Raw genomic sequence first — 21,647 nt, 5'->3', positions numbered from 1 at the left:
ACAAAATTACCCTGGCACATTATTTTTCATTCTTTTCTACCTTCTAAATATTTTCTCAGTTGGAGATTTATTAGTGTGCTTTATTTCCAATAATCACAAAAGCAAACAGAAACATGGGAAAAAAGAAATACATTATGGTCTGAAGTTTTGAAACTACAGAAATTCACAGCACAGTTGGAGGAGAAAAATTAGAAAAGAAGAAATATTTACCATTATAATCTGGTTGGTGAAACTCAGCTGGTTCTGCAAGACCAACAAAACTATGTAGGGTAAAAAGCTGATCATATAGACAAGGCTGGCACACAGAGCTGCTGTATCGGCACTGCTGAAAAACGCTCCCAAAAAGTAGCTTAACATGATGACTGTAACTCCAAATGCCAGGAGAAAAAGGAAGATAAGGAAGCCATTGCTATAAGCAAAGATACCACTTGCTTTTAAAATGATGGCCAGAGCACAGCTGCTTACTGTGAGCACAATGACATTCTCCAAAAACCAAGCAAAGAAATGAATGGCCGGATACACACCCATTGTCTTCATATACTGCAGGACAACAGAGCAAAGAGAGTTAGAATCAGGAAACAAACTTTCTTTTCCTTTTTCTGTTTTAAACAAAACATTTTGTCACCAAGACATTATCAGCTTCCCAAAGGATGTCATCTTCCCCTTAAATTTCTTGTTTCTTTGTCCTTGTGCTGTGCTCTCTCCTGGATCAGACATTTTATTGAGCAGAGCAGGCTCTGAGGTCATCACACATGAGCAGAAGGAATCACCAGGGTCAGCAAAACTCTCTTTTGCATAGGGTTTCAAAAACAGATGTCAGATTACTTCCAGCTAGGGAAGGATTTTGCCTTTTTATACTCTAAGTACTGAGAATATCCACAGCAATATATATACAAATATTTTTTCTCAGCCTAAAAGAGGCATATAGTTTGTAACCTTTATGTATTACCAGGCAAATAATAATTTAGCCAGGTATGAAGTACATCCCTCTTTTTCTAAAAAATGCTTTTGGATACAATCTAATAAAACCTTTGAAGCAGTTCTCATAAGATCATCAAAACTATTATTAAGTTGATTTAATATTTTGGAGCATTAGAAAAGTTTACAGTACAACAGAAAGATTAGAGAAATTAAATAATTCCTTAATAATTCCACAAATTAAAAATCTTACTCAAGAAGTAATTCTGCTGATAGAGTGAAATCAGTGTAATTCTTTAAAAAGCGTATTTTTCCCTAAAGAAAATGTACCACAAAGACCCCATCCTTCCAAATGCTTAGCACCTGTGAAGACTAGCTGTTGATAGAAGCAAATTGTCTCCTTATTTTTGGTTTGCAATTTCCCTTTTATTTCTGGTAATAACACAGTTCATAACAAATTTTTAACTTATTTTAGGTAGCTTTATCGTTGCTGACTACATAGAGCAAAATATGAAAAAGAATCCAAAACAAAAATCATTCTAATCACAAGGTCTTCCCAAATAACACTTTCAGCTTCAACTTTTGCTTGTTGCTTTTTGTCTCATGGACAATATTTGCATACTGATGCTCAAATAATGTTTTGAAACTGAGTTGGCAGCTAGAACTAGAGCCTACTGCCCAGAGGAAACAAGTGAAAACAAAGCCATCTGGATTATGAGTACCTAAAAGTACCTCACAAGTTTTGTATTTCAGTGCACCTAAATGAATAAATTTTCTTTTTAGAGGTTAATCTGCCTCTTACCTCTTCAAGATGAATTTCCCTTTCATAAACCAGTTTGCGAACCATGCCAGCAACTGAAACCATCCATGTTAACATCATCATAAGTGGGAAAAAAAACCCTATGTTGTTCAAGAATCTATGAAAGAAGAAATTTGAAGAGTTGTCAGCCCACAAAGGTAAACTATTTTCTAGCAGAATGTTAATATGTTAATACTGGAACTGTTTTCAAAATAAGATCTGACGTGAACAAAAAGATTTATTCCTGATTTGGTTAGAATTACTTTTTTTTAATGTAACAAGCTAAATGTATGTACTGGTACAATATTATTGTACTAATTTTATATATTATAGTATTTTAAACCATACAGCTGATATAATTACTCTTTAGGGCTCCATTCAAAGTCAAACAAAATTCAGATTTGTGTCAATGGCAAAGTAATATATTTGGACATCAAGGAATAACATGACCCAGTCAATTTTCACTCCACTTTAACAAATTTGTTACCATTGACTAATTTCAAAATCTAATAGTTGGGATGTTTTGGTGGTTTTACAGAGAACAACCTTACCCTTTTGCTTCATCAACTTCACCCTTCAAGGGACCAATTAACAGTTTGTATATAGAATAACTAAGGATTTAAAAGGGATCTCTTACAATAATTTAAGCTTATTGCACAATATGTTGACACAGCCACTGTCCAGCAGACTACATCGCACTATGACTGCAAACATTTTGTAAGGGGTCACTTGACAAACAATGTACAACATGTTATGTTAAACACAGCTGTTGGGCAATATTTGCTATACTGTAATACTCTAGTATTGAATATTCCTGTTCAAGACTGTGCAGAGATATACATTCAGCCACTGAAAAGTGGGAACCTAGTAGGATCCCAAGTTCTCTAGAACTAATCTAACAAGGATAATACATCAAATTAAAAAGCTGAAATTTTACTTACAGATCACTGGTATGGCAAGGGTAAGGCATGGCTTGCACCTGAATTGCTATCTCTGAGGTGTCTGTCCCAGTTTGTGCTGAAATAATTGCCCTTTCAATCATATCTTGAAGAGGAATAAAGACATGGTTGTATTTAAACCCATCCGCTGGCAACTTGTGGGGATGAGATTTCCATGTTGGATTTTTAATCAAATCTGTTCTCATGCTGTAGAGAACACTGGTTCTAATTGTATATGAAATATGTCTTGGAAGGAAATTGCTAGAATCTTGCTTCTTGTCCTCTGGTGTACTGAAGATGATACCTGACACAAGAAGAAAGGAAGCTTCATAACTAAGCTTATATAATTTATGCTATTTCCATAGCTAACTCATGGCTAATTACTATGTGATATAGGATGCATTAATCTGTCAGGGCAGGCCTCCAAAATTTCTTGATTCCAAGCCCAAAAATGGCAGGTTTCAGAGACACATTTTTCATGTTCATGAATATGAAATGTAAAAGATGATTCACATGATAAATGAGTTCATAAAAATCATTTTTATCTGAGGTGATTTTTCTTTTTTTGAGCTGCAGTTTTTTCTTTGCTTCCACATTTAGCTCTTTTTGGGGGACTGATATCAGTTCCACAGTAGAAGCAGCAGCCATAAAATTTGTGCATCAAAGCATCAACAGTTTTCATAAGCAGATGATAAAGAGCACCAACCCACTAAAATTTATTCTGATATTAATCTTCAAGTCAATTGCAGAAGTTCTAGTTTAGCACAGCAGAATTTGCATGTTTGTTTTCTCTAGCTGTGTATAAAGGAAAGGAAACCCCAAACAAACAGATGAAAGCTTAACATGTAGCTGTAAAGTTGAAGCCAAATAAATGAAACTGCTTGTGTTCTCTTTTTGTGTTATCCAGACTTTTTGGACTTCCTGATAAATGCTAGATGTTGCCCCTTTCTTCCTTGGGAAAAGGGAGCGATATCTTACCTACCAGCTGGTTCTCCGAAAGATAATAAAATAGAGAATACTGTCACAGACATATTTTATGATAAATCCTTTCTTTAGGATCTTTCCTCCTGAGAACCTAAGAAGCTTCAGCTTCTCCACGTTTAGCTGCTTTGGAATGTGATTTGGAGAATTGTTTACTCGGCATGCGAAATTGTTTTTACTTCATGACCAATGACAGCCACCTGTGTTGAGGCTGTGAGCAGTCACAAGATTTTATTATCATTCCTTTCTATTCCTTGCTAGCCTTCTGATGAAATATTTTCTTCTATTCTTTTAGTATAGTTTTAATATATAATTTTCTTTTAATACAATATATATCATAAAATAATAAATCAGCCTTCTGAAACACGGAGTCAAGATTCCCATCTCTTCCCGTGTTGGGGTTGCCTGCAAATTCAACAGAATACTGCAAACCTGATGTCTTTCAACCAGCCAATCTCATTTTTCCATTTAAATAAAAAGTTGATGTTCTAAGACATTTCATGAAGCTATGAAGGCTCTGAAGACCACAAAAAAAGAAAGGAGAATTCTATTCTAGTTTAACATCTTTCTATGGAAAGGAACGTATGCCGTCAGAGCATGTAACATTGACACGTTGGACACATTATGTTCCTTAGAACGCCATCTTCTTGATCTCTAATAATGTGAGGAGATAATAAGGCCAAAGTACTGAAAAATACACAAAATGTCTTGACTTATATTAGAATATGACCCTTCCCTAGGTAAGTGGAAGAAAAATGAAACTATAATTTGATCATTCAGTTTTCTGAGGGCCAAGACTTATCTGTCCTTTTCTTTCCTTAAAGAGACAAACACTTTGCCTTCTCCAAAGTACTCCTGAGCAACTTTCCTTGTCTCAAAGTATAGCCTGTTTGTTTCATTTTGATAGAGGGTAGAAATTGCCAGGGTACTGTGCAGATCACAAAACAAGCATGAGATTCCAGACTGAACAGTTTCCTTCTTTACAATTGCTTTCTCATATCTTCTATTATACACTTATAGGCATAAGGGAGACAAAAAACCCAAAAAAGACAGAGGGAAAACGTTGTGGAACACTTTTTATAGACTTAAGGGGGCCTCTCTTTTGGAAACACTACATGCAATCTACAGCATTTTCTGCAAGACAAGTGCATATGTTAAGGGAAAATGTTCTTGCCTTTTAATCTTTTGTAAAATTAATTGATTCTCAGCAATAAGCATATAATGCAGGAAAAAGAGAAAAAGTGTAATCCCAAGGAAGAAAATAAATTCCTAAAGAACTTATTTACTCTTAATAAACAAGCTAATTTCTCTGAGGGATTTAAGAGTAAATCTTAACAAATCCCCTTCCTTTCCTCCTTTTTAAAAAGTCCAGAATATAAAAAATAAATTTTGAAAGGATGTAAACTAGATGACCTTGCCATCTTAAGTTTCCTCAGTATTCCACATTTTTTTATCTTTTTCTTTTAATATTTATGACCATTCTTTTAAACATTTTGATAGAAATAAGAGACTCCAAGGACTCATTCATTTGGCCATTCCACAGTTAAAACAATATAATTAGTCTTTCCAGCTTACATTACAGCATTCAAATGTGCTTTATGTTGACTGTTTTATATGTGATTTAATGCATGCTTTGAAACTGTGTAACCTTTACCTACCTTATCAATAAACACAGACAACAAATACAAAGTCTGTAATTTTCTGTAAAAATACATTTCACATAAGGTACTTACTAGCCAAAAGATTATTTTCCTGCATGAGTTCATGAGCCTTCTCCTCCAATTTCTCTATAGAGTTAAAAGGCTGGAAACGGTCCAGTAACACACAGGAAGAGATATTTACAACAAGCTGTGTCAACAGGTCAATCTGTTTACTTGCTGAGCTGTTAAGCATCTTGTTCGTCATAGTTTCTAAGATGAGGAAACAAATTGGACTTGCTTAGTTTTAATGGTCAGAACAGAAAGGTGTGTTGTCACTTGCACATCCTATAAGAGTAAATCCTCATTGTATTTAAAAAAAAAAAAGAATTTTAAAAGACATAGAAATTTTAGTGTGAACTTGTGGAAGTGCAGTTCATGTTTCAGTGGCTTTTACAAGCCCTCAGCTATTCTTTCCTTCCATTTCAGGGGAATAAAAATGTAACAAATTCTAGCAAAAGAAAGAGCCCACAACCTTGAACTTTTTGTTATGTTTCCATAACTACTTCCACAAATACAAGGGAATTACTGTACTTCAGATATCATAATAGATATTAATCTCTCATTTAGCAACATATTATCCAGTTCTTTTTCTCCTTGATAGTGTGAATATTTCAAGAACCATGTTAAATAGAGCGTAAGCATTTTGACAGGAGTCCTACATTTAAAAGAATCTGAAAAAAGCCTGCTAGTCTCTTAATTTTTACTTTATCTATGGATCCAGGAGCAACATATACCTCCATCAAAACCTTGTTTCTAAAAAAACTCAACCTTTGGAGGAATTCAGGTCATCATCTGTTGGTAGAGAATGTAGGTATAATGCTATATCCTTATGTTTGAGAGAATAATCATGAGCTAGAAACATGCTATCTGGATTTAATAAAACATCTGAATTTCTCAGGCAATAAGCAAGGCTATAAAACATTCAACACAATTTTCCATCTTGAATTTTTCAACACTCACTTGATGATATAATCTTTAAAAAAGGATAGGTGATGATCTCCTATGATAAGAGTGGTGACAGACAAATCCTGGATCATAGACATTACTCAGCATCAGCACAGGAAATATTACAATAGGAAGGAAGATAAGTGGAAAATGTATGAAGCAGTCTGAAGAAGAAGCATGATTAACAGTGAGAAGGGTAAAGTGCACAAGGAGAAAAAGCAGAGGAACTGACAGTCTAGAATTCAAAAGATAGGCAAACAATGACAGGGTGAATTCATAGGTTGAGAGAAACCAGAACAGAATAGATATAATAAATGTCTTATTTATGGCTATCCTTGAGGAGGACAATAAAGGAAACACCCATGCTACCTCTTTTTTTTTACAGCATTAGAGAGAAGAGAATATTCCTAACCTTCAGCCCAAATGTCAGGGTTTTCATAGATTTTTATATAAGTGTATGTAATTATACAGAACCCTCTATGCATTATTTTGTATGAAGACAGGCTGAGAGGGTTGGGGTTGCTCAACCTGGAGAAGAGAAAGCTCCAGACAGACCTTAAAGCACCTTCCAGATCTTATTGTGGCCTGAAAGGGGCCTACAAAAAAGCCAGGGACAGACTTTTTACAATGGCATATACTAGGAGGACAAGTGGGAATGGCTTTAAACTGTAAGAGAGTAGATTTAGATTGGAGCAGGTTGCCCAGAGAAGCTGTGAATGCCCCAAGCCCGGAAGAGTTCAAGGCAAGACTGGATGGGGCTCTGATCAACCTGGTCTAGCAGAAGGTGGCCCCATGGCAGAGGGATTGGAACTGTATCATCCTTAAGGTCCCCTCCTACTGAAAGCATTCTATCATTGAGTGATATAAGCACACACAAAATCCTAATTTGAAATCAATAATTAGGTAAGAAAAGCTTCTCTCATGAGTTAAATTATGGAATATTTTAGCATAAGAAATAACATCTATATTGTTGTTGGCTTGGAGTGTGGTATACATAAATATATCTTGAAAAAATATTGTCTTAATGTGCTTAATTGTCTTAATGAACTTCTGTACTCCATTTTAGAAATACCACATATATGAAAAATGCAATCTACATGAAAATTTTAAAATCAAGATCTATAGAGCTGAAGACCTTGTTTTTTCCCATTTATAAATGTAGCAATTATGAATGAAAGACTTGGTAAATCTGTGTTCACTATTATCTTCATATTTCATTAAAAAAAAATCAAGTCAGCCCTCATCTTCCGCTCAGCTTGTTTAACCTATCATTAAGTAACTGGGAGAAATTACAAATGGTTTATGTGAAACCATGGGGTAGAAGTGCTGTTTAAGTAAAAATAAAAAGTTGCTGGAAGAATAAATTAGAATAAATCAGGAATAAATACATTTAGGTCAGAAATTAGAAAAAAAGTCTCTCGGATCAGAAGATTTGGTTTTGGGCGCTGTTTTCAGTGATGGCACTATAGCTATTTGTTCCTTACCTTATAAATACCCACAAAACTATATCATTACAACGAGGGCAGCAGAGGGGTAGCACAAAGGAAAGCTGCTTGTTTTGGTCTTGGTTTTTATTGCCCTGGCTGTTATACACAGTGTCATATGTAGCCCTCTTTAAGGAGAGCCCTTGATAGTGAAAAAGGAAAATTCGTACCTGGAAGAAACCACAGAAGAAGGACAAGAGAGAGACTCAGCAAGTAAGAATTTAAAAGAGGAACTTGCAGCACAAATGCCTCCCAGTGCTTCCTGAGGGTTTGTAAGGACTGTGCCCAGCAAGGAGCTCACAAGTGCTAGTGGGTCAGGTTTTATATAAGATCAGTAGAAAATTATTCCAAGTTGCTGGGCTGCAAAGCAAGCATAGAGTAAAACAACTGCTGTGCCCACTCTCAGCTAGCTTAGAAAGTAAAGGGATTAAAAGGAAAACCACAAGATTTTAGCCCTCAGCCTAAATATTTACCTTGCTCCACCTGAGTAAATATGACACAGTAATCCTGCTAAATAACAGTTTTGGAAATTGGTAACTTGTGAGGTCTTGCAGCATGATGATTTTATAGAGACATTGGAAGAGGTCTACATCTATCCACTCTGTCCATGACACTTTGCAGCAGGAGTAGCACAGAAAAAAAATCACTAAGTCTGTCAACATTTTTTTATATCATTGTAGAGAAATAAAAAAAAACGATACCAAGACAAGCACCTTGTATTTGAGGATAATTAAAAGTCATCTGTATGTGAGTATAGAGGTGATAAAAGAAGATATTTGCTTTAGTTAGAAGACATAATCACAGAGATCAGGAGATTTTAGAAAGCCGGAGCTTTGGATGAAAATTAAAAAGATTTTGAGTGGTAAAACCATTAACATGGATATATTCAAGGCTTTAATTGGATGCAAACAAGGTAATTACAGGACTGAACAGCTGATACAATATAAGATTGATGAAAATTTTAAAAAACAAAGAACAGGTTTACAGTTAAGTTACACATGATTATGGTCCAATAAAATAAACAAAGAGTACACGAGCTAAGATAAAAATAAGAGTGCATATCATTTCTCAAGAAGTAAAACAACCAAATGAATCTATACAAAGAGGCATAATAAATGCAGAGGAGTGCTCTGGTGCTTTGGAGAGATCAGTTTCACAGAGGCATAAATGCTCTTGTGATCTATAGCCCCTATTGATTTTCTTCAGTTTTTATATGATGCTAATTTTACCAACTGTAGTCCCTTAAAATAAGGAAATCCTAGTTTCACAAACCACTCAAACCATACTTTTTCTTGACCATCCAAGCTATTAACCATTTATTACATATCATTAAGCATCCTTAGCTCTGTTAAAAAGCTATAGCTTGAGAAACACAGGTACAGATTTCTTTGATGTTGTCTGCATCAGTGAAGATGGATCTGATAATTCCAGAGATCATGATACCTATTTAATGGAATATTGTTTGTCCATAACCTATCTTGTAGTTCTCAGTGTTAGGTCCACACAAACAAAATCCAGCTATTACTGAACTAATAGATTTAGATAGCTATGTTTCCAGCACTCCCTGGAGCTTAAGAGACTTGCTCTTTCCTCCATCCTATCTTTCCAACATTGTGATTCTGTGGGCTTGGTTTTTAGCTGTATTATGATCCATCTTCACCTCGAGTGGTGTGCTGTGCCCAACCCAGACTAGGCAGCAGTTTATTGAAGAAAATCATCTGAAGACAAAGATTTGAATTTGAGTCCCTTGCCTACAGAGGACACAGAGCCCAGATTCTTTCCAGTTTGAATTCCAGACTCTGTTTGCCATTTTTCTTACTGAAAAAGTGCACAGGATGTCCTAGTCTTCAAAGAAAGCCTTCAACTTCAACTAAAATCCACAATTTCAACTAAATCTCACAACCTGTCTGCTAAAGAAAAGCCACACCAGCTTAGACCAACTATGACTGCACCAGCTCAGGGCAGTAGTACAAGACTGAGAGCACACTTCATTTACAAGCTCTCAGGAGCCTCCATGGATTTTGTCCATCTCCTGCCTAGAGGCAGATTCTGAAAACCAATAAAAAGTGTATTTCAGGTGCATTTATTTATTTTAGCTGTAGTCTTAATTCTTTGACTGTTAAGCAGACTTAATGACTTACATTTCTGTAAAGTGAATTTTTTTAAACCAGTGGGGGTCACAAAGTTCCTCTGTGGGGGTACCTGAGAGCTCATCACTGCCCTCCTCCAGAAAGCAACTGGAACAGATTTTGGTTTGGCTCATAATGATCCTAACAGGCAGTGACCTGAAACCACACAGATCTGTCCTTTCTACCACAATCCTCCTCTGGGAAGTACTCTGCTCCTTTTGTCCATGATGTCACACTGTCTGTTATTGCATTTTATCCCACTTTTGTCTCTTTCTGATTCCCAAAATCGTGAACTTTTCTCAAATGACACTGGAATCTGCTTCAATACAGAGTTTTTCTTCTGGAACATGCTGGAGAGCATTTTAATGATTGTGCACCTACCTTACTAAAACCTGGATGTACTGAATTTTTTCCAGTTATCAAATTCTTATAAAATTGTTAAGTAACATAAATTTACAGCATAATCCTTTCTCTTCTCTACTTAAATACTTGAATATCCCAAATTTGTCAAAATAATAATTCTCCTTCTCCTCCATTAGGAACCATCCCCCTTGGGCTATCTATCTAAACCTGGAGGCTCTCTGTTTGCCTGCCAGGGGTCACTACCAAGGCAGAAAGGGAGCAGCCAGGAATGGCTGTGCCCAGGGGGAGACTGCCAGGCAGACCAGTGAACCACGGCCACTCCTTGCCCACCAGAGCTGCACAAAGCTGGGACTGGGCCTGGATCTGCTCCAGGCTGCAGCTCCCACCATTTCACAGCTGGTTGTGGACCTGGGCCCACACTGCTTCCCATGGGGTGGTGTTCTGCCCTCAGCATCATTCCCATCCCCAGGGCTGGGACTGACCCAGGTTGCTTCCTACTGACAGTGCAGCTCCCTGGTTATAACCCTCTCTCAGGCTTTTCTGAGGGTCAAGGACATGGCACACAACTGATTCTGAATAAACAGAAAATATAAATACAAAGAGTTTTTTATCAAACACACTGTATCCAATCTCATTTTCTATTTATTTCCTTCAAAATATACTACAAAAATATACTTCTGCCTAATGGAACTGTGACTACTGTGGCCTTTTAAGTATGGATGATATGTTTGAGACTCTCCCACGACACTTTCCCACTTCTGACTTTTTACCAATATTGTTTCAATATTTGAAATTCAAATTATCCAGTCACACAAAAGAAAAGAGACAATTACATTTGAGACTAACTCAAGAGGGTAAAGTCTATTATTACATTACTCAAGTATCACTGATGTAAGTAAAATACTCAATTCCAACTAGATGTAGTTCTAAGTTGAAGCCTAACAAGGCTAAACATTGCATGTACTTTCATATACGCACCATATGCTTTCATTTTTTTGAGGAGTTTTTCCATGTTGATATCCAAATTACTTTCTATGAAATGCTTTACAAAATTGTTTTGCAGTGCTTCCTGAAATGAAAAGTGATAGATGTTACCTCAGGCTTATCTTCTCTAAGAAAATACAAAATATACATATGTATTAATGTTCAATTCCATTACCAAGACTTATTCCATTACCAAGATTTCCTGCATGACACTGCAGAAGTCATTTAGCTTGTCCATGTCTTTCCCTCTTAACAGGTAAGCACTACACATTTCAAATAAATGGCAGGGGGGCAGGGAAGAGATTTAGGAGAAGTGACAGAGGAAAGCACAAATATGTACAATGGAAAAACCCAAGTAAGAAGAATGCTTTTCTTTTATAGTCCATATTTCCCTCATCTGTTTTTTTCATCGGTTTCACATCTTCCTGGCAAACATAAGCAATGAACAAACAAGTACCAAAACCATTTTATTTCCCCTGTTTTTCATTGATACTGGAGCAATACTGGAGATAGTGAGGCAACATTCCTTTTAAGTATTTTCATGTCAGAAGTTTCTCAGCATCAGTTTCTAGGTTCATAACCTAAAGCTAATCTGCCTCTTTTTCAGCTCTTTTTAAATCTGAAATCAGATATATGGGTGGTTTTGCATGTATAGAAATAGTGTCTAGATCAAACTGCAAAAAGTTGGAAAATTGAAAGATCGCCCACAGTTCACCAACCTGCAGCCGTGAGACTGTGAGGACATTTCCAGTGGTTTTGAAAACCTCAGACATTCTAAGCCATGTCTCAGAATAACTCTTCAAGTTTTCCACAAAACCAAAAGTGAAATTAGCCTAGGGAAAAAAAAAATACATGGAAACAGATGAAGTGAAACATGTGCACAGTAAATTTTAAGAAATAGAAAAAACTGGAATGCTTTAGATCTTGTGCAACTCCTTTCCATTCCATTTTGATAGTCAGCAGTAAGAATATCCATGTTTTCTTTTTTTTACCTAAGAAATTAAACATATTTTTTCTATACCAAGCAAATCAAAGTTTTCCTGTGCTCTGTAGGTTTCCCACCTGACATATCAACAAAGACTTCTTTATTTTATAGTATCTCTTTCATAGAGAATATCATGTGGGGTGCTTGAGAAAGACAGAAAAAATAAATAAAGTTGGGACATATTCAAAAGAAAACCTCTCAGTTGTGGGTCTTTTATTCAAACTAGTTTGACTGAGTACATAATAAAACTGAAATTTGGCAGCACAGTTTGGACAATAAATATAACTGATCAATCAATCTCTTTCAAAATACCCTCACAGGGAAGGACTTGAGTAAAGAAAAATATTTTCTGTCCCAGTCAAACACAGGTTACAATTTCTCTCTTAGTAAACAACCTGCAATTTTTTTCCAGCCTGTTTTAAACAGATCATAAGTATACTCAAGACTAGAAAATATTGCAGTATCTTTTTCTTTAAATTGGTGTTATCAGTCACAGAAGTGCATTTAAGAACAATCCAGCATAGTTGTTATGATAAAAATTGTGACATTTTCCAGCAAAGAGTGTCTGCAGTGAGTTGTAAACTCCAATTTGGGACCATGCTTTTTGCAATAATTCCTGTTGAAAGTATGCAATTTCTACCATAGTATCTTAAGTTTCTTTTTCGAAATCTCACTCTTAGCACAACAAGAGAAAACAATTTCTGGTGGCTCTTTCTTCCTCTTTGTAACACAGAACACTCTAAAGAGAACATGCACGTAATTTTGTTTACTTGAAAAACATTATGCGTTTAACTTCTATGAGAATCCCTATTCCACTTTAAAGAGTGATCGTTCATAAGGATTAAAGACAAAGTGATCCTAAATGTTAAACCAAATCCTGCTGTCAAGTAAACTAAATAAGTTCTTCTGATCAGAAATAACACAAAAGCCTCATGGACTGAAACCCCCAGACCAGGCACAATGGTGACAAGATGAAGGAGACCGGAAGGCTGCAAGGGTGCCAAGCAGGCAGTCTGGGAGACTGCTTTCTCCCCAGGACATAGCAACTACAGTTCACACCAGAACACAAGGAGGTCAAACTTTCAGACACCACTAGAAACTAGTATACCAAGCAGCTTGTAAGATCTGGACTCAGTAGAGCTTAGTGCTTCTTAACTTGATTCTGTATAGCACAAAGGAATAAAAATTAATAATAATAATAATAATAATAATAGGAGTTCACTTAAAAGTAGTTTTGCTTTTTCATTCATTCATTGATGACTGTAGGCATTTGGGAAGTTCTTGTGTCAGATGCCTTCCCTACACAGACCACTTTGGAGAGTCTGTCTCTTATCAAAGCAGCACTAAGAAATAAAGTCCTACAACTTAACGAAGTGAACGATAAGCAGTTTCCAGGAAAAGATAATGTCCAGCCAAGAATTTCAAAAGTGCTCAAGGATTAAATAGCTGAACTACTCACTGCAGTGTAACTTCCTGATTAAAATTCCCTTGTTATGAGGGAAGTGGAAAATAACAAATGCAAAGTTATAAATAAAGATGCTACTAATGCACACCAATAATTCTGAAATCTAAGAAAGTTTCAATTTTTTATACTAATAATAAATTACAATAAAGAGCAGTAGTAAATAGAGAATAGAAATAACTATAGCTGGGAGATAAAAATATAGAGCATTAAAATAGAAGGTGCCACAGCCTGAAGTGGAAGAACAAGCAAGTGAAGAAGAAGTGGTTGATGCAGAACTCACCACAGGCACAATAAATACTAGGAATTTATATAACCCAAAAAGCAAGTAGACAAATTATAGCAGCAAAGTCCTGGCAAGCCTGACCCCAACATTTTTTGGAAATAGCAAAAAATTATTCAAAAATGATTGTTGAATATAAGATCAACTCTGAAAATCTTCTGAAATAAGAAATACTTCCATAAGATCAGTTCATCAGTGGCAAAAAACTTGGTTGTGAAAGCAAAGATCAAAGACATCACACGAGGCCTTCGAAGTCCTGGATGCCAGATGGCACGGAACTCTTTTACCCTCAGTCATCACCACAGCCTGTTCCTGTGGCTATCACCACCATCACTCCAGACAGTGGAATTGCTGCCTTCTCTGAAACTCAAACCCAGCAACCTCACAATTTATCAAAGAATGGTCAATTACATGCTCTCAAATTTATTCGTCCATGTGGAAAACTTAGAGAATATGTTGGAGTATACAAACATCAGTATTCTTCAAAGCTGTAATCTGATACTTTTTTCTTCTAGTAAATAGATGACATGTGGCCACACAGTCTAAAGGAAGTCAGAACTGTTCCAGTTTCAGTAGGAGATTAGGCTTGTAAATGCTATAGGGTTGGGGTTTAGTAGTAACATTTGAGCATTTGAGACACTGGGGACAGTATTTTGAATTTAAATTTTGTTTGTGTTCAAGCAATAGCTGAGAGATTTCTGTAATAAAAACAAGAAAATTTTCTACTAGTTTCATATTTACACATAAGTAGATACCCATTCATAACTACATGTTAGATTTACAGGAGTGGGAAGAGGGGCAAGAGTGTATTTACAGAGATTTCTGGATAGGCTCATAGAACTTTTGCGAGCCTAAGAATATATAAGTAGAATAAGAGTTTCCACCAGAATCTTTGTATTGTTCCAGAGGACTAAATCCCACCCCCCAAAAAAAACCCAATCAACCAGAAAAACCAAAAACCAACCCTAAAGCCAGCTTCTTTCTGAACTGTATTACTCAGTCCAGATTTCACTAAAAGTTCTGTAGGGGAATATATTGTATGTGAAGGTATTCATCTTTCCCACAGATGTTTTTAAGAAAGGAGGTTTAGCATATTAATTGGCAAAATAATGTGGAAATATTTTAAGTGGTATATTCTAAATGTCATTGTAACATAGAATATAAGTTCAAAAATATAAGTAATATTTATCATTTTTTACAACTCATTTTTTACAGAATTTCCATCCAGAAAGATCAAGAACAGCTTTATCTTTAACTGACTAGAAATTTTAAATTAATTACACTGTGCTCTAGAGCGATAACTGATATTCCCCAAATTAAGTTATTTAACTGCAAAGCATGACATTACTCAATCCTTTTTTCCAATTCAGAGCAGAAACTATAAAGCTACATAGTATCTGCTATCTACAGTGGGGTTTTTGGCTTAGTTTTTTGCTATATTTTTAAAACGCAATTCATAATACCACAAAGTTTTCAATTTAAAGAGAATATAGTTATCACCACATTTAAAGTTATTATGGTCTTTTTGTGTACCACTTACAAGCAGCAATTTCTTTTTTCCAAATTTCCATCCTTACAATAACTAACATTGCAGGTTAAAAGTCATATATTTAGAAGATGAATGCAAAATTTGCAGAGAAATCTAAAACAAGTCATAAACCCTTCTCTTACAGAGTGCCTCTAAGCTAGGCATGAAGAAACATGTCATTGTCAATAACCCCACTCAAGAAAGAAAATCAACCATAGCAGAACTGCAGAGATAGTACAACTCTTGAATACCATCATCAGCATCCGCACTTACAGCACCTCAGTTATGACTGATCACTCAGCTACTGGTGTCAGAAACAATCAATGAGGATGAACTACTGATTACTTAAGTTCTTTTCTTTTTAATTCAGCTCAGTGACTCCCTAAGAACAGGCTTTTATTTTTCCCTGGGGCCATCCCTTCCCACAGGTCTTTATGCAGCCCCATTACAGTTCCCATGATAAGAAAATGTTAAAGGCAAAAGCTTCCCTAGAATATGAGCACCCTACACCTCAATTCAGCATGCTAACCTGTTCTTTTTAATCTTTCTATACTCGCTTTAAAGGACTTTGAGAAAAGTCTGCTTTTCACACTGAGTTTGAACCACTGTAACAAGTAGGATAAAAGTTAAGAGAAGCATTAAGTTTAAAGTTGGAAACAGGTAAGGGCTCAGGGGGCAGGTTGGATCTATTTTTCTGAAAGGCAATTATCCAATTGCTTCTGCCTACCCTGAAAGAAGTGGACCTTTAAAACGAATTGCAAGGACAAAAATCAATACACAGAAATAGTGACATTTTTTGATACTCACCTTCTCCATCACCAGGTCAATCATGCTGATGTTTGAATTGTACAGTATCTTCCCATGTAATAAAGGTTTCAGGAAAGTCCATAGCAAAGCCCCATTAGGAGCCTGCAAAATCTCTTGATAAAGCTTCAAGCAAAAAGGAGCTGCAAAAACAAAGACAGATTCACATTTAAGATTGACATTTTTTTATTCAAATAAAAGCTCGAGTCTTATTTTAGAGTCTACCACAGCACCATGCCGAAAAACTTTTATGAGTGTTTGGGTAACAACACCATGCAACTGCCACTAAGTAATCATTAGAGGTTCCTATAGAAATTGTTTAAACAAAGTCTATGATAGTGTTGAGGATGCAGAACTCTAAACACTGAATAGGAAAAAAATCAGAATCTAAATAGTTCCTCACATTTCTGAAAAGCAGCCTGTGAATCCTATCTGTCCTAAGTGTAACATTAGTGCATTTTAGAGCAGAAGGACATATGCAAGACCTCTGCCCATGCAAGTGAATTCAGAGGGAAAAGTCACCTTAAAAGAGAAAAAAAAATTCCTTCCACACCCTCCATTGCTCTGCAGCTTTAGATTCCTACATAAGAAAGAAGTAGGAATATACAAAATCCTTCAGAAATACAGACTTTCATTTTTGTATAATCTTACAAGAACCTGCCAAAAAAACAGGCAAAAAATTATCATGACACTCAACTTCTTGATCTAACCAATTTTCTTTTCCATTCCTCAATAAAAAACCATATTCCTACATCACATGGAGCTACTAATGCATTAGGGTGTATATCCTTCAGAACTAGGATCTAAGGAATAGTTTCCATATATCCCACTGCATTTGTACTCACATAAAGGCAATGAGTTCCTATAAGAAACATTTAGATTTCTATGCCCAACTCATGTGTTTGGGGGTTTTATTATTTATTACAAGTGTTTTCAAAATATCCTGTTTCTAGTGCTCTGAATAAATATTAAATAATATCAATGAACTCCTCAAGGAAGACAAATCATCTACATGATGGAAAACTGGGCCAAAACCATTTAAACTCCTGACAAAATTTAAAGAAAGAAGTGTCAGAAATGTTTCATCAAGAAACAGATCTTTGCTCAAATTTTTACTTTCTTAAATGAAACAATCATTAGTAAACAATCCTTGCTAAACAATAGCAAAGAATTAAGAGCCTAGAAGTTGGCCAGACATAAATGACTAAGGACACTGAAGACTTGCTAATCTGGGTTTGCTGTGATCTTCAGAAAGTCATTAGGAAGTGTTTGGTATCCGCAAAATACACATAAGTTAATCACTGTGAAGCAGTATGAAACAAGTTTCTGTGGCTTCAATTTTTTTTTATTTTTCATTTTCCATTGCCCCAATTACAAATTAATAAAATATGGGCAACAGTACTAATTCACTTATGGAAAAGCTGGAACTAACTGATGTCTTAAATATTGCAGAGTCCCATGGTAAAAAGCACAGAAGAGTTGTGACAACTTGAAAAAAAAAAAAATCAAGAAAGAGTGCTTCTGGCCTAAACAGCTTTTGAAGAGACTAAGTTCCAAACAATCTGTCTAATCAGCCATCCAGCTGACTTCATTCTTCCAACAGGAAAGAAAAGCAGAGCTGCCTGCTTACCACTGCATGCCACACATGTAAGTGAAAAGGCCGAAGCAGAGCTCTGGCTCCCTCCCAAGGGTCCCAGCCAAGCCAGGAGCAATTTCTGCCTGTAGAAACCAATAGATGACAGAGGCTTCCCTAGTGACACTCTGTCACTGTATTCTTCTCTTGCACAGGGCCACCTGAGGCACTAACAAGGTTATTAGCAATATTAAAATTAATCAGGGTAAGTCAAATGTGTATTGAAGAAAGGGAGCAAAGGTGAAACTATATGAGAGCTAAGGGATTTTTCTGAGCACTTGACAAACAGAATAGGAATATCAGCCATTAAAAAACTCATTCTATCCAGAAGGTTTGTATATTTTACTGCTCAATAATACCACAGCTTTGTGTTCTCCGAAGAAAGGTAAGCAGCAAGAAATTCTCAATCCGGTATCTCAAAGATATGTTTTTAATACCAAGTGCTTTAAAAATGTTAACAAAATATTTCAAAGACAAGAACACTCTTATTTACTATTTGCAAAGATAGAAAAAAACAGAATCTCTTCTGTCTCACCCACAATTATCTCATAGCCACTTTTATTGATCAACACTTAGTGTTCAAGACGACAGTGTCAATTGAGATGTCAGTGAGTATATATACATTTCCATTTAAGTGGAAAAAACTACTCTTAACTCTGAATTCATACTGCAACTTGTCAGATTTTTTTTCTTACTTGAATCTTCAGGAATGCCATATTTTGCCATATTTTCCTCCAAAAGTCCCATGATTCTGGGCATGTCTATGAACAGGTTTGCATTGCTGAAAAACGAAGATTCTTCTTTACATACTGCCTTGATTACAGAATCCAGGGATCCAACAGCCGAACTTCTGAACTGCCCACCCGGCAAAAACTAGAACAAATGAACAAAAAACACAGATGAATCAAAGTTGCTTTAAGTAGCTTCAAGGACTAGCCCTGGTGTTCTGTCAATATTGACGTCTAAGGAGATTGACAAAATTAGGCTGTTGAAAGAGCCTGTTAGGATGAGGTCCTGCTGTGTTCATTTCTATTCTTCTGATCACCATTATTGAGAGGAAAGGTAATGTAGTTTTAATTGTCAGGATACTCAATGAAAGACAGCAGCATAATGTACCACACTGAAACTAGAAAAACACTGTGTAGCAGTTCGGCAGAAAAGGACCAAAAACACCAAGACAACTAGACGACAGATACCCTGATTCCACTGCCAATTTTCACAAAATGTGCTCCTCTGGTAGATTATTCCTGTGTCACAAAGGCAGCAGAAACAACCAAAGCCATTTTGCTATGAACATTTACAATGAAGACAGTTGCTAATAAGAAAAAAAAAATATTCACAGGCCCTAAAAGTCTATTTTTCAAGTACATCTTTTAACTTGTTAGATGTGCTTACAGTTTTTGCACATCTTGAGTCATACCAGCATTTATTATTGCCATTTGTTCATGACTAGCATACATCTAATGAGGAGAGCGAGCAATCTGACTGCTTTTATGGCTTAAGCACCATCATTCACCACATTCAAAAAGGAAGAAGAACAACAATAGTCTCATCCTCTGTGCAGCTCCACTTTTCAAATAATGGGCTTGGATTGTAAGTGATATCTCATGGAAGTCTGTACAGGTGCACAGCTCTAAGAGGACACAACTGCAAGGCATCTTTCTGCTGTGGTGCAAATGAAGAGTGCACTGGCTCGCCTGATACTCATTACTGCAGCAGATGCTTGTCAAGAAAGGCATAACTAGACTATCAGACATCATTTCAAGACTCCACAACTGGCAAGTAGAAAAAACACTGTGGTATGTCAAACACACACATTCGACACAAGAAAAAATTAGCATTTTATTGCTGGAATTTTTTTAAACAGAAGAGTCAATTTTCAAAGTAATACAGCACTTTACATAAAGACATAATCACAGACAGTTTGGAAATTGTGCTGTTAGAAACAGTTTATCCTGATCAATGCATTTATTGAAGTGCCAGGTGCTTCTTTAGTAATCCTGGAGGAATATTAGTAAGTGTTGCTTAAAACTCAGTGTTAGCTGCTCCCAAAATCTTACTTTTGCATACAGTTTCAGCACAGAGGAAAGTAAATAAGTAATACCCATATTTCATAATAAAATCATGCACAGCCCTTGAATGAATATGCTGGCATGGACTTCACTGGAGAAATAAACTTTATTTATGCACAATGCTGTATAAAATTGGTTATGAATCTTTATTAGTGACTATTTGCACTAGAGGGATAAATGAGGCTTATTTCAGTCAAAGAGCACAAACGTACTAATTAATTCCAGTTCCAATCAAAATAATTTGAAACTGAAATAATGAATATTTATGTGGTAAGCTGCCACTAACAGGCTGGATCTACTTACTGTCTTTCAACTAAATATCCACTGACTCTAAAAAATATGTTTCTTAAAATTTGGCTTTGATAAAGTATGAGGAATATATAGTATGGCTCTCACGAAAAAAAAAGAGTTATCTTTGATCTAGTTTAAGTAGGGCTGTAATCAAGACGGATAAATCCAAACAACCAGCCTCTCCTACAAACTAATCAGTTAAGCAAGCCACTGTAGCAAAGTCATGGAAGAGGAAAGCTGATATGGAAGATTAAAAGGTTATCTGGAACTGGATTTTCAAATGGAGGCAAAACCTTCATAGCATAGGAGCTTCTGACCTAATAGAACAGCTGTATGCCAAAAAATGTTATTAGTAAAAACAAATTCACATGGAATAGAAATACCAGTTATTAATAAAAAGAGACTTCAAAGTCATACTGGGCTACAGTGCTTGCAAAAAATAAATCTAAAATACATTCTGAATCATTATATTAGAGAGAAAGAAAGAGAGAGAAAAAATAATGCAATTTTCCTGGAAAACTACAAGGAGCTTAAAGATAATTCAAAATTTGATGAAACCATTGGGCTAAAGGCAATAAATTCAGACAAATAGATAATCCTAATTCTTGGGAAAAAACATAAACAGAACAAAGTATTTTTCATCCTGAAATTGACAGAATCAGGGGAATAACAGCAAAATTGCTGATTTGATTAAACAGTTTTCAGAAGCCTATCAAATTTAGATGGCACTATTTGAAAAGTACAAAAATCATGTATACTCAAGAATGAGAAGTATAATGATCCAGGAAATAATGGATATCTGGTTCTGACGTTTATTAGAGCAAGATATACAGTGAAATTCAAGGGGAGAACACTAAAGAGAAAAAATATTTGAGAAGTAAAATTTAATGCATTCTCAAGTTATCATGCCTGACCAACACAACATATTTACGTGGGAGGGCAATTCCTTTCTCAACAAAATGTTACCAGTTGACTCAAGTTTAGGGGAACTCTAGCAACCAATTAATGTTCATGCTCCAGAAAATATTAAGCATCAATTAATCAACCGATTAATCAGCCGATCATTAGCGGTGAAAAAATGGCATTAAGACAATATTGCAGGGAGCCTGTTAACAGGAAAGAAAGCACAGGATTACAAAGAAGTTGTTAGTGTTTTTCCTGTGAGCCCTGAAAGAAGCAAATTGCCTACATTTGCCTATCATTTAATATTGAAGGCATTGCAGGAGAAAAGAAGATGAGAACCCAGTGTGGCAAAAAAACATATGCCTAATTCAAAGCAAGTTGAATAGAAAGATAACCAGTACAAAATCTTATTTATCAACTGAAATCATGAGATCTTGCTATAAAA

General features: G+C 35.8%; 1 protein-coding gene across 1 annotated transcript in view; it reads right to left on the bottom strand.

Moving 5' to 3' along the window:
• Nucleotides 1-21,647, bottom strand: part of ABCA13 (ATP binding cassette subfamily A member 13) — a 170,456-nt gene that overhangs the window by 104,694 nt on the left and 44,115 nt on the right. The window contains exons 19-26 of the mRNA XM_071454709.1: nucleotides 18,632-18,809; nucleotides 16,307-16,446; nucleotides 11,961-12,074; nucleotides 11,236-11,326; nucleotides 5,370-5,546; nucleotides 2,659-2,959; nucleotides 1,721-1,835; nucleotides 211-540 (exon numbers count right to left, since the gene is read on the bottom strand). Of these exons, the coding sequence (XP_071310810.1) occupies nucleotides 211-540; nucleotides 1,721-1,835; nucleotides 2,659-2,959; nucleotides 5,370-5,546; nucleotides 11,236-11,326; nucleotides 11,961-12,074; nucleotides 16,307-16,446; nucleotides 18,632-18,809 (1,446 nt within the window). The remainder of the gene's footprint in view (nucleotides 1-210; nucleotides 541-1,720; nucleotides 1,836-2,658; nucleotides 2,960-5,369; nucleotides 5,547-11,235; nucleotides 11,327-11,960; nucleotides 12,075-16,306; nucleotides 16,447-18,631; nucleotides 18,810-21,647) is intronic.

The sequence above is a fragment of the Agelaius tricolor genome, unplaced genomic scaffold (genome assembly GCF_023055355.1).
Source record: "Agelaius tricolor isolate 1412-34295 unplaced genomic scaffold, bAgeTri1.0.p SCAF_2, whole genome shotgun sequence".
NCBI lineage: Eukaryota > Metazoa > Chordata > Aves > Passeriformes > Icteridae > Agelaius > Agelaius tricolor.
The sequence above is the reverse complement of the archived record's forward strand: the minus strand, read 5'-3'. Positions and strand labels throughout refer to the sequence as shown.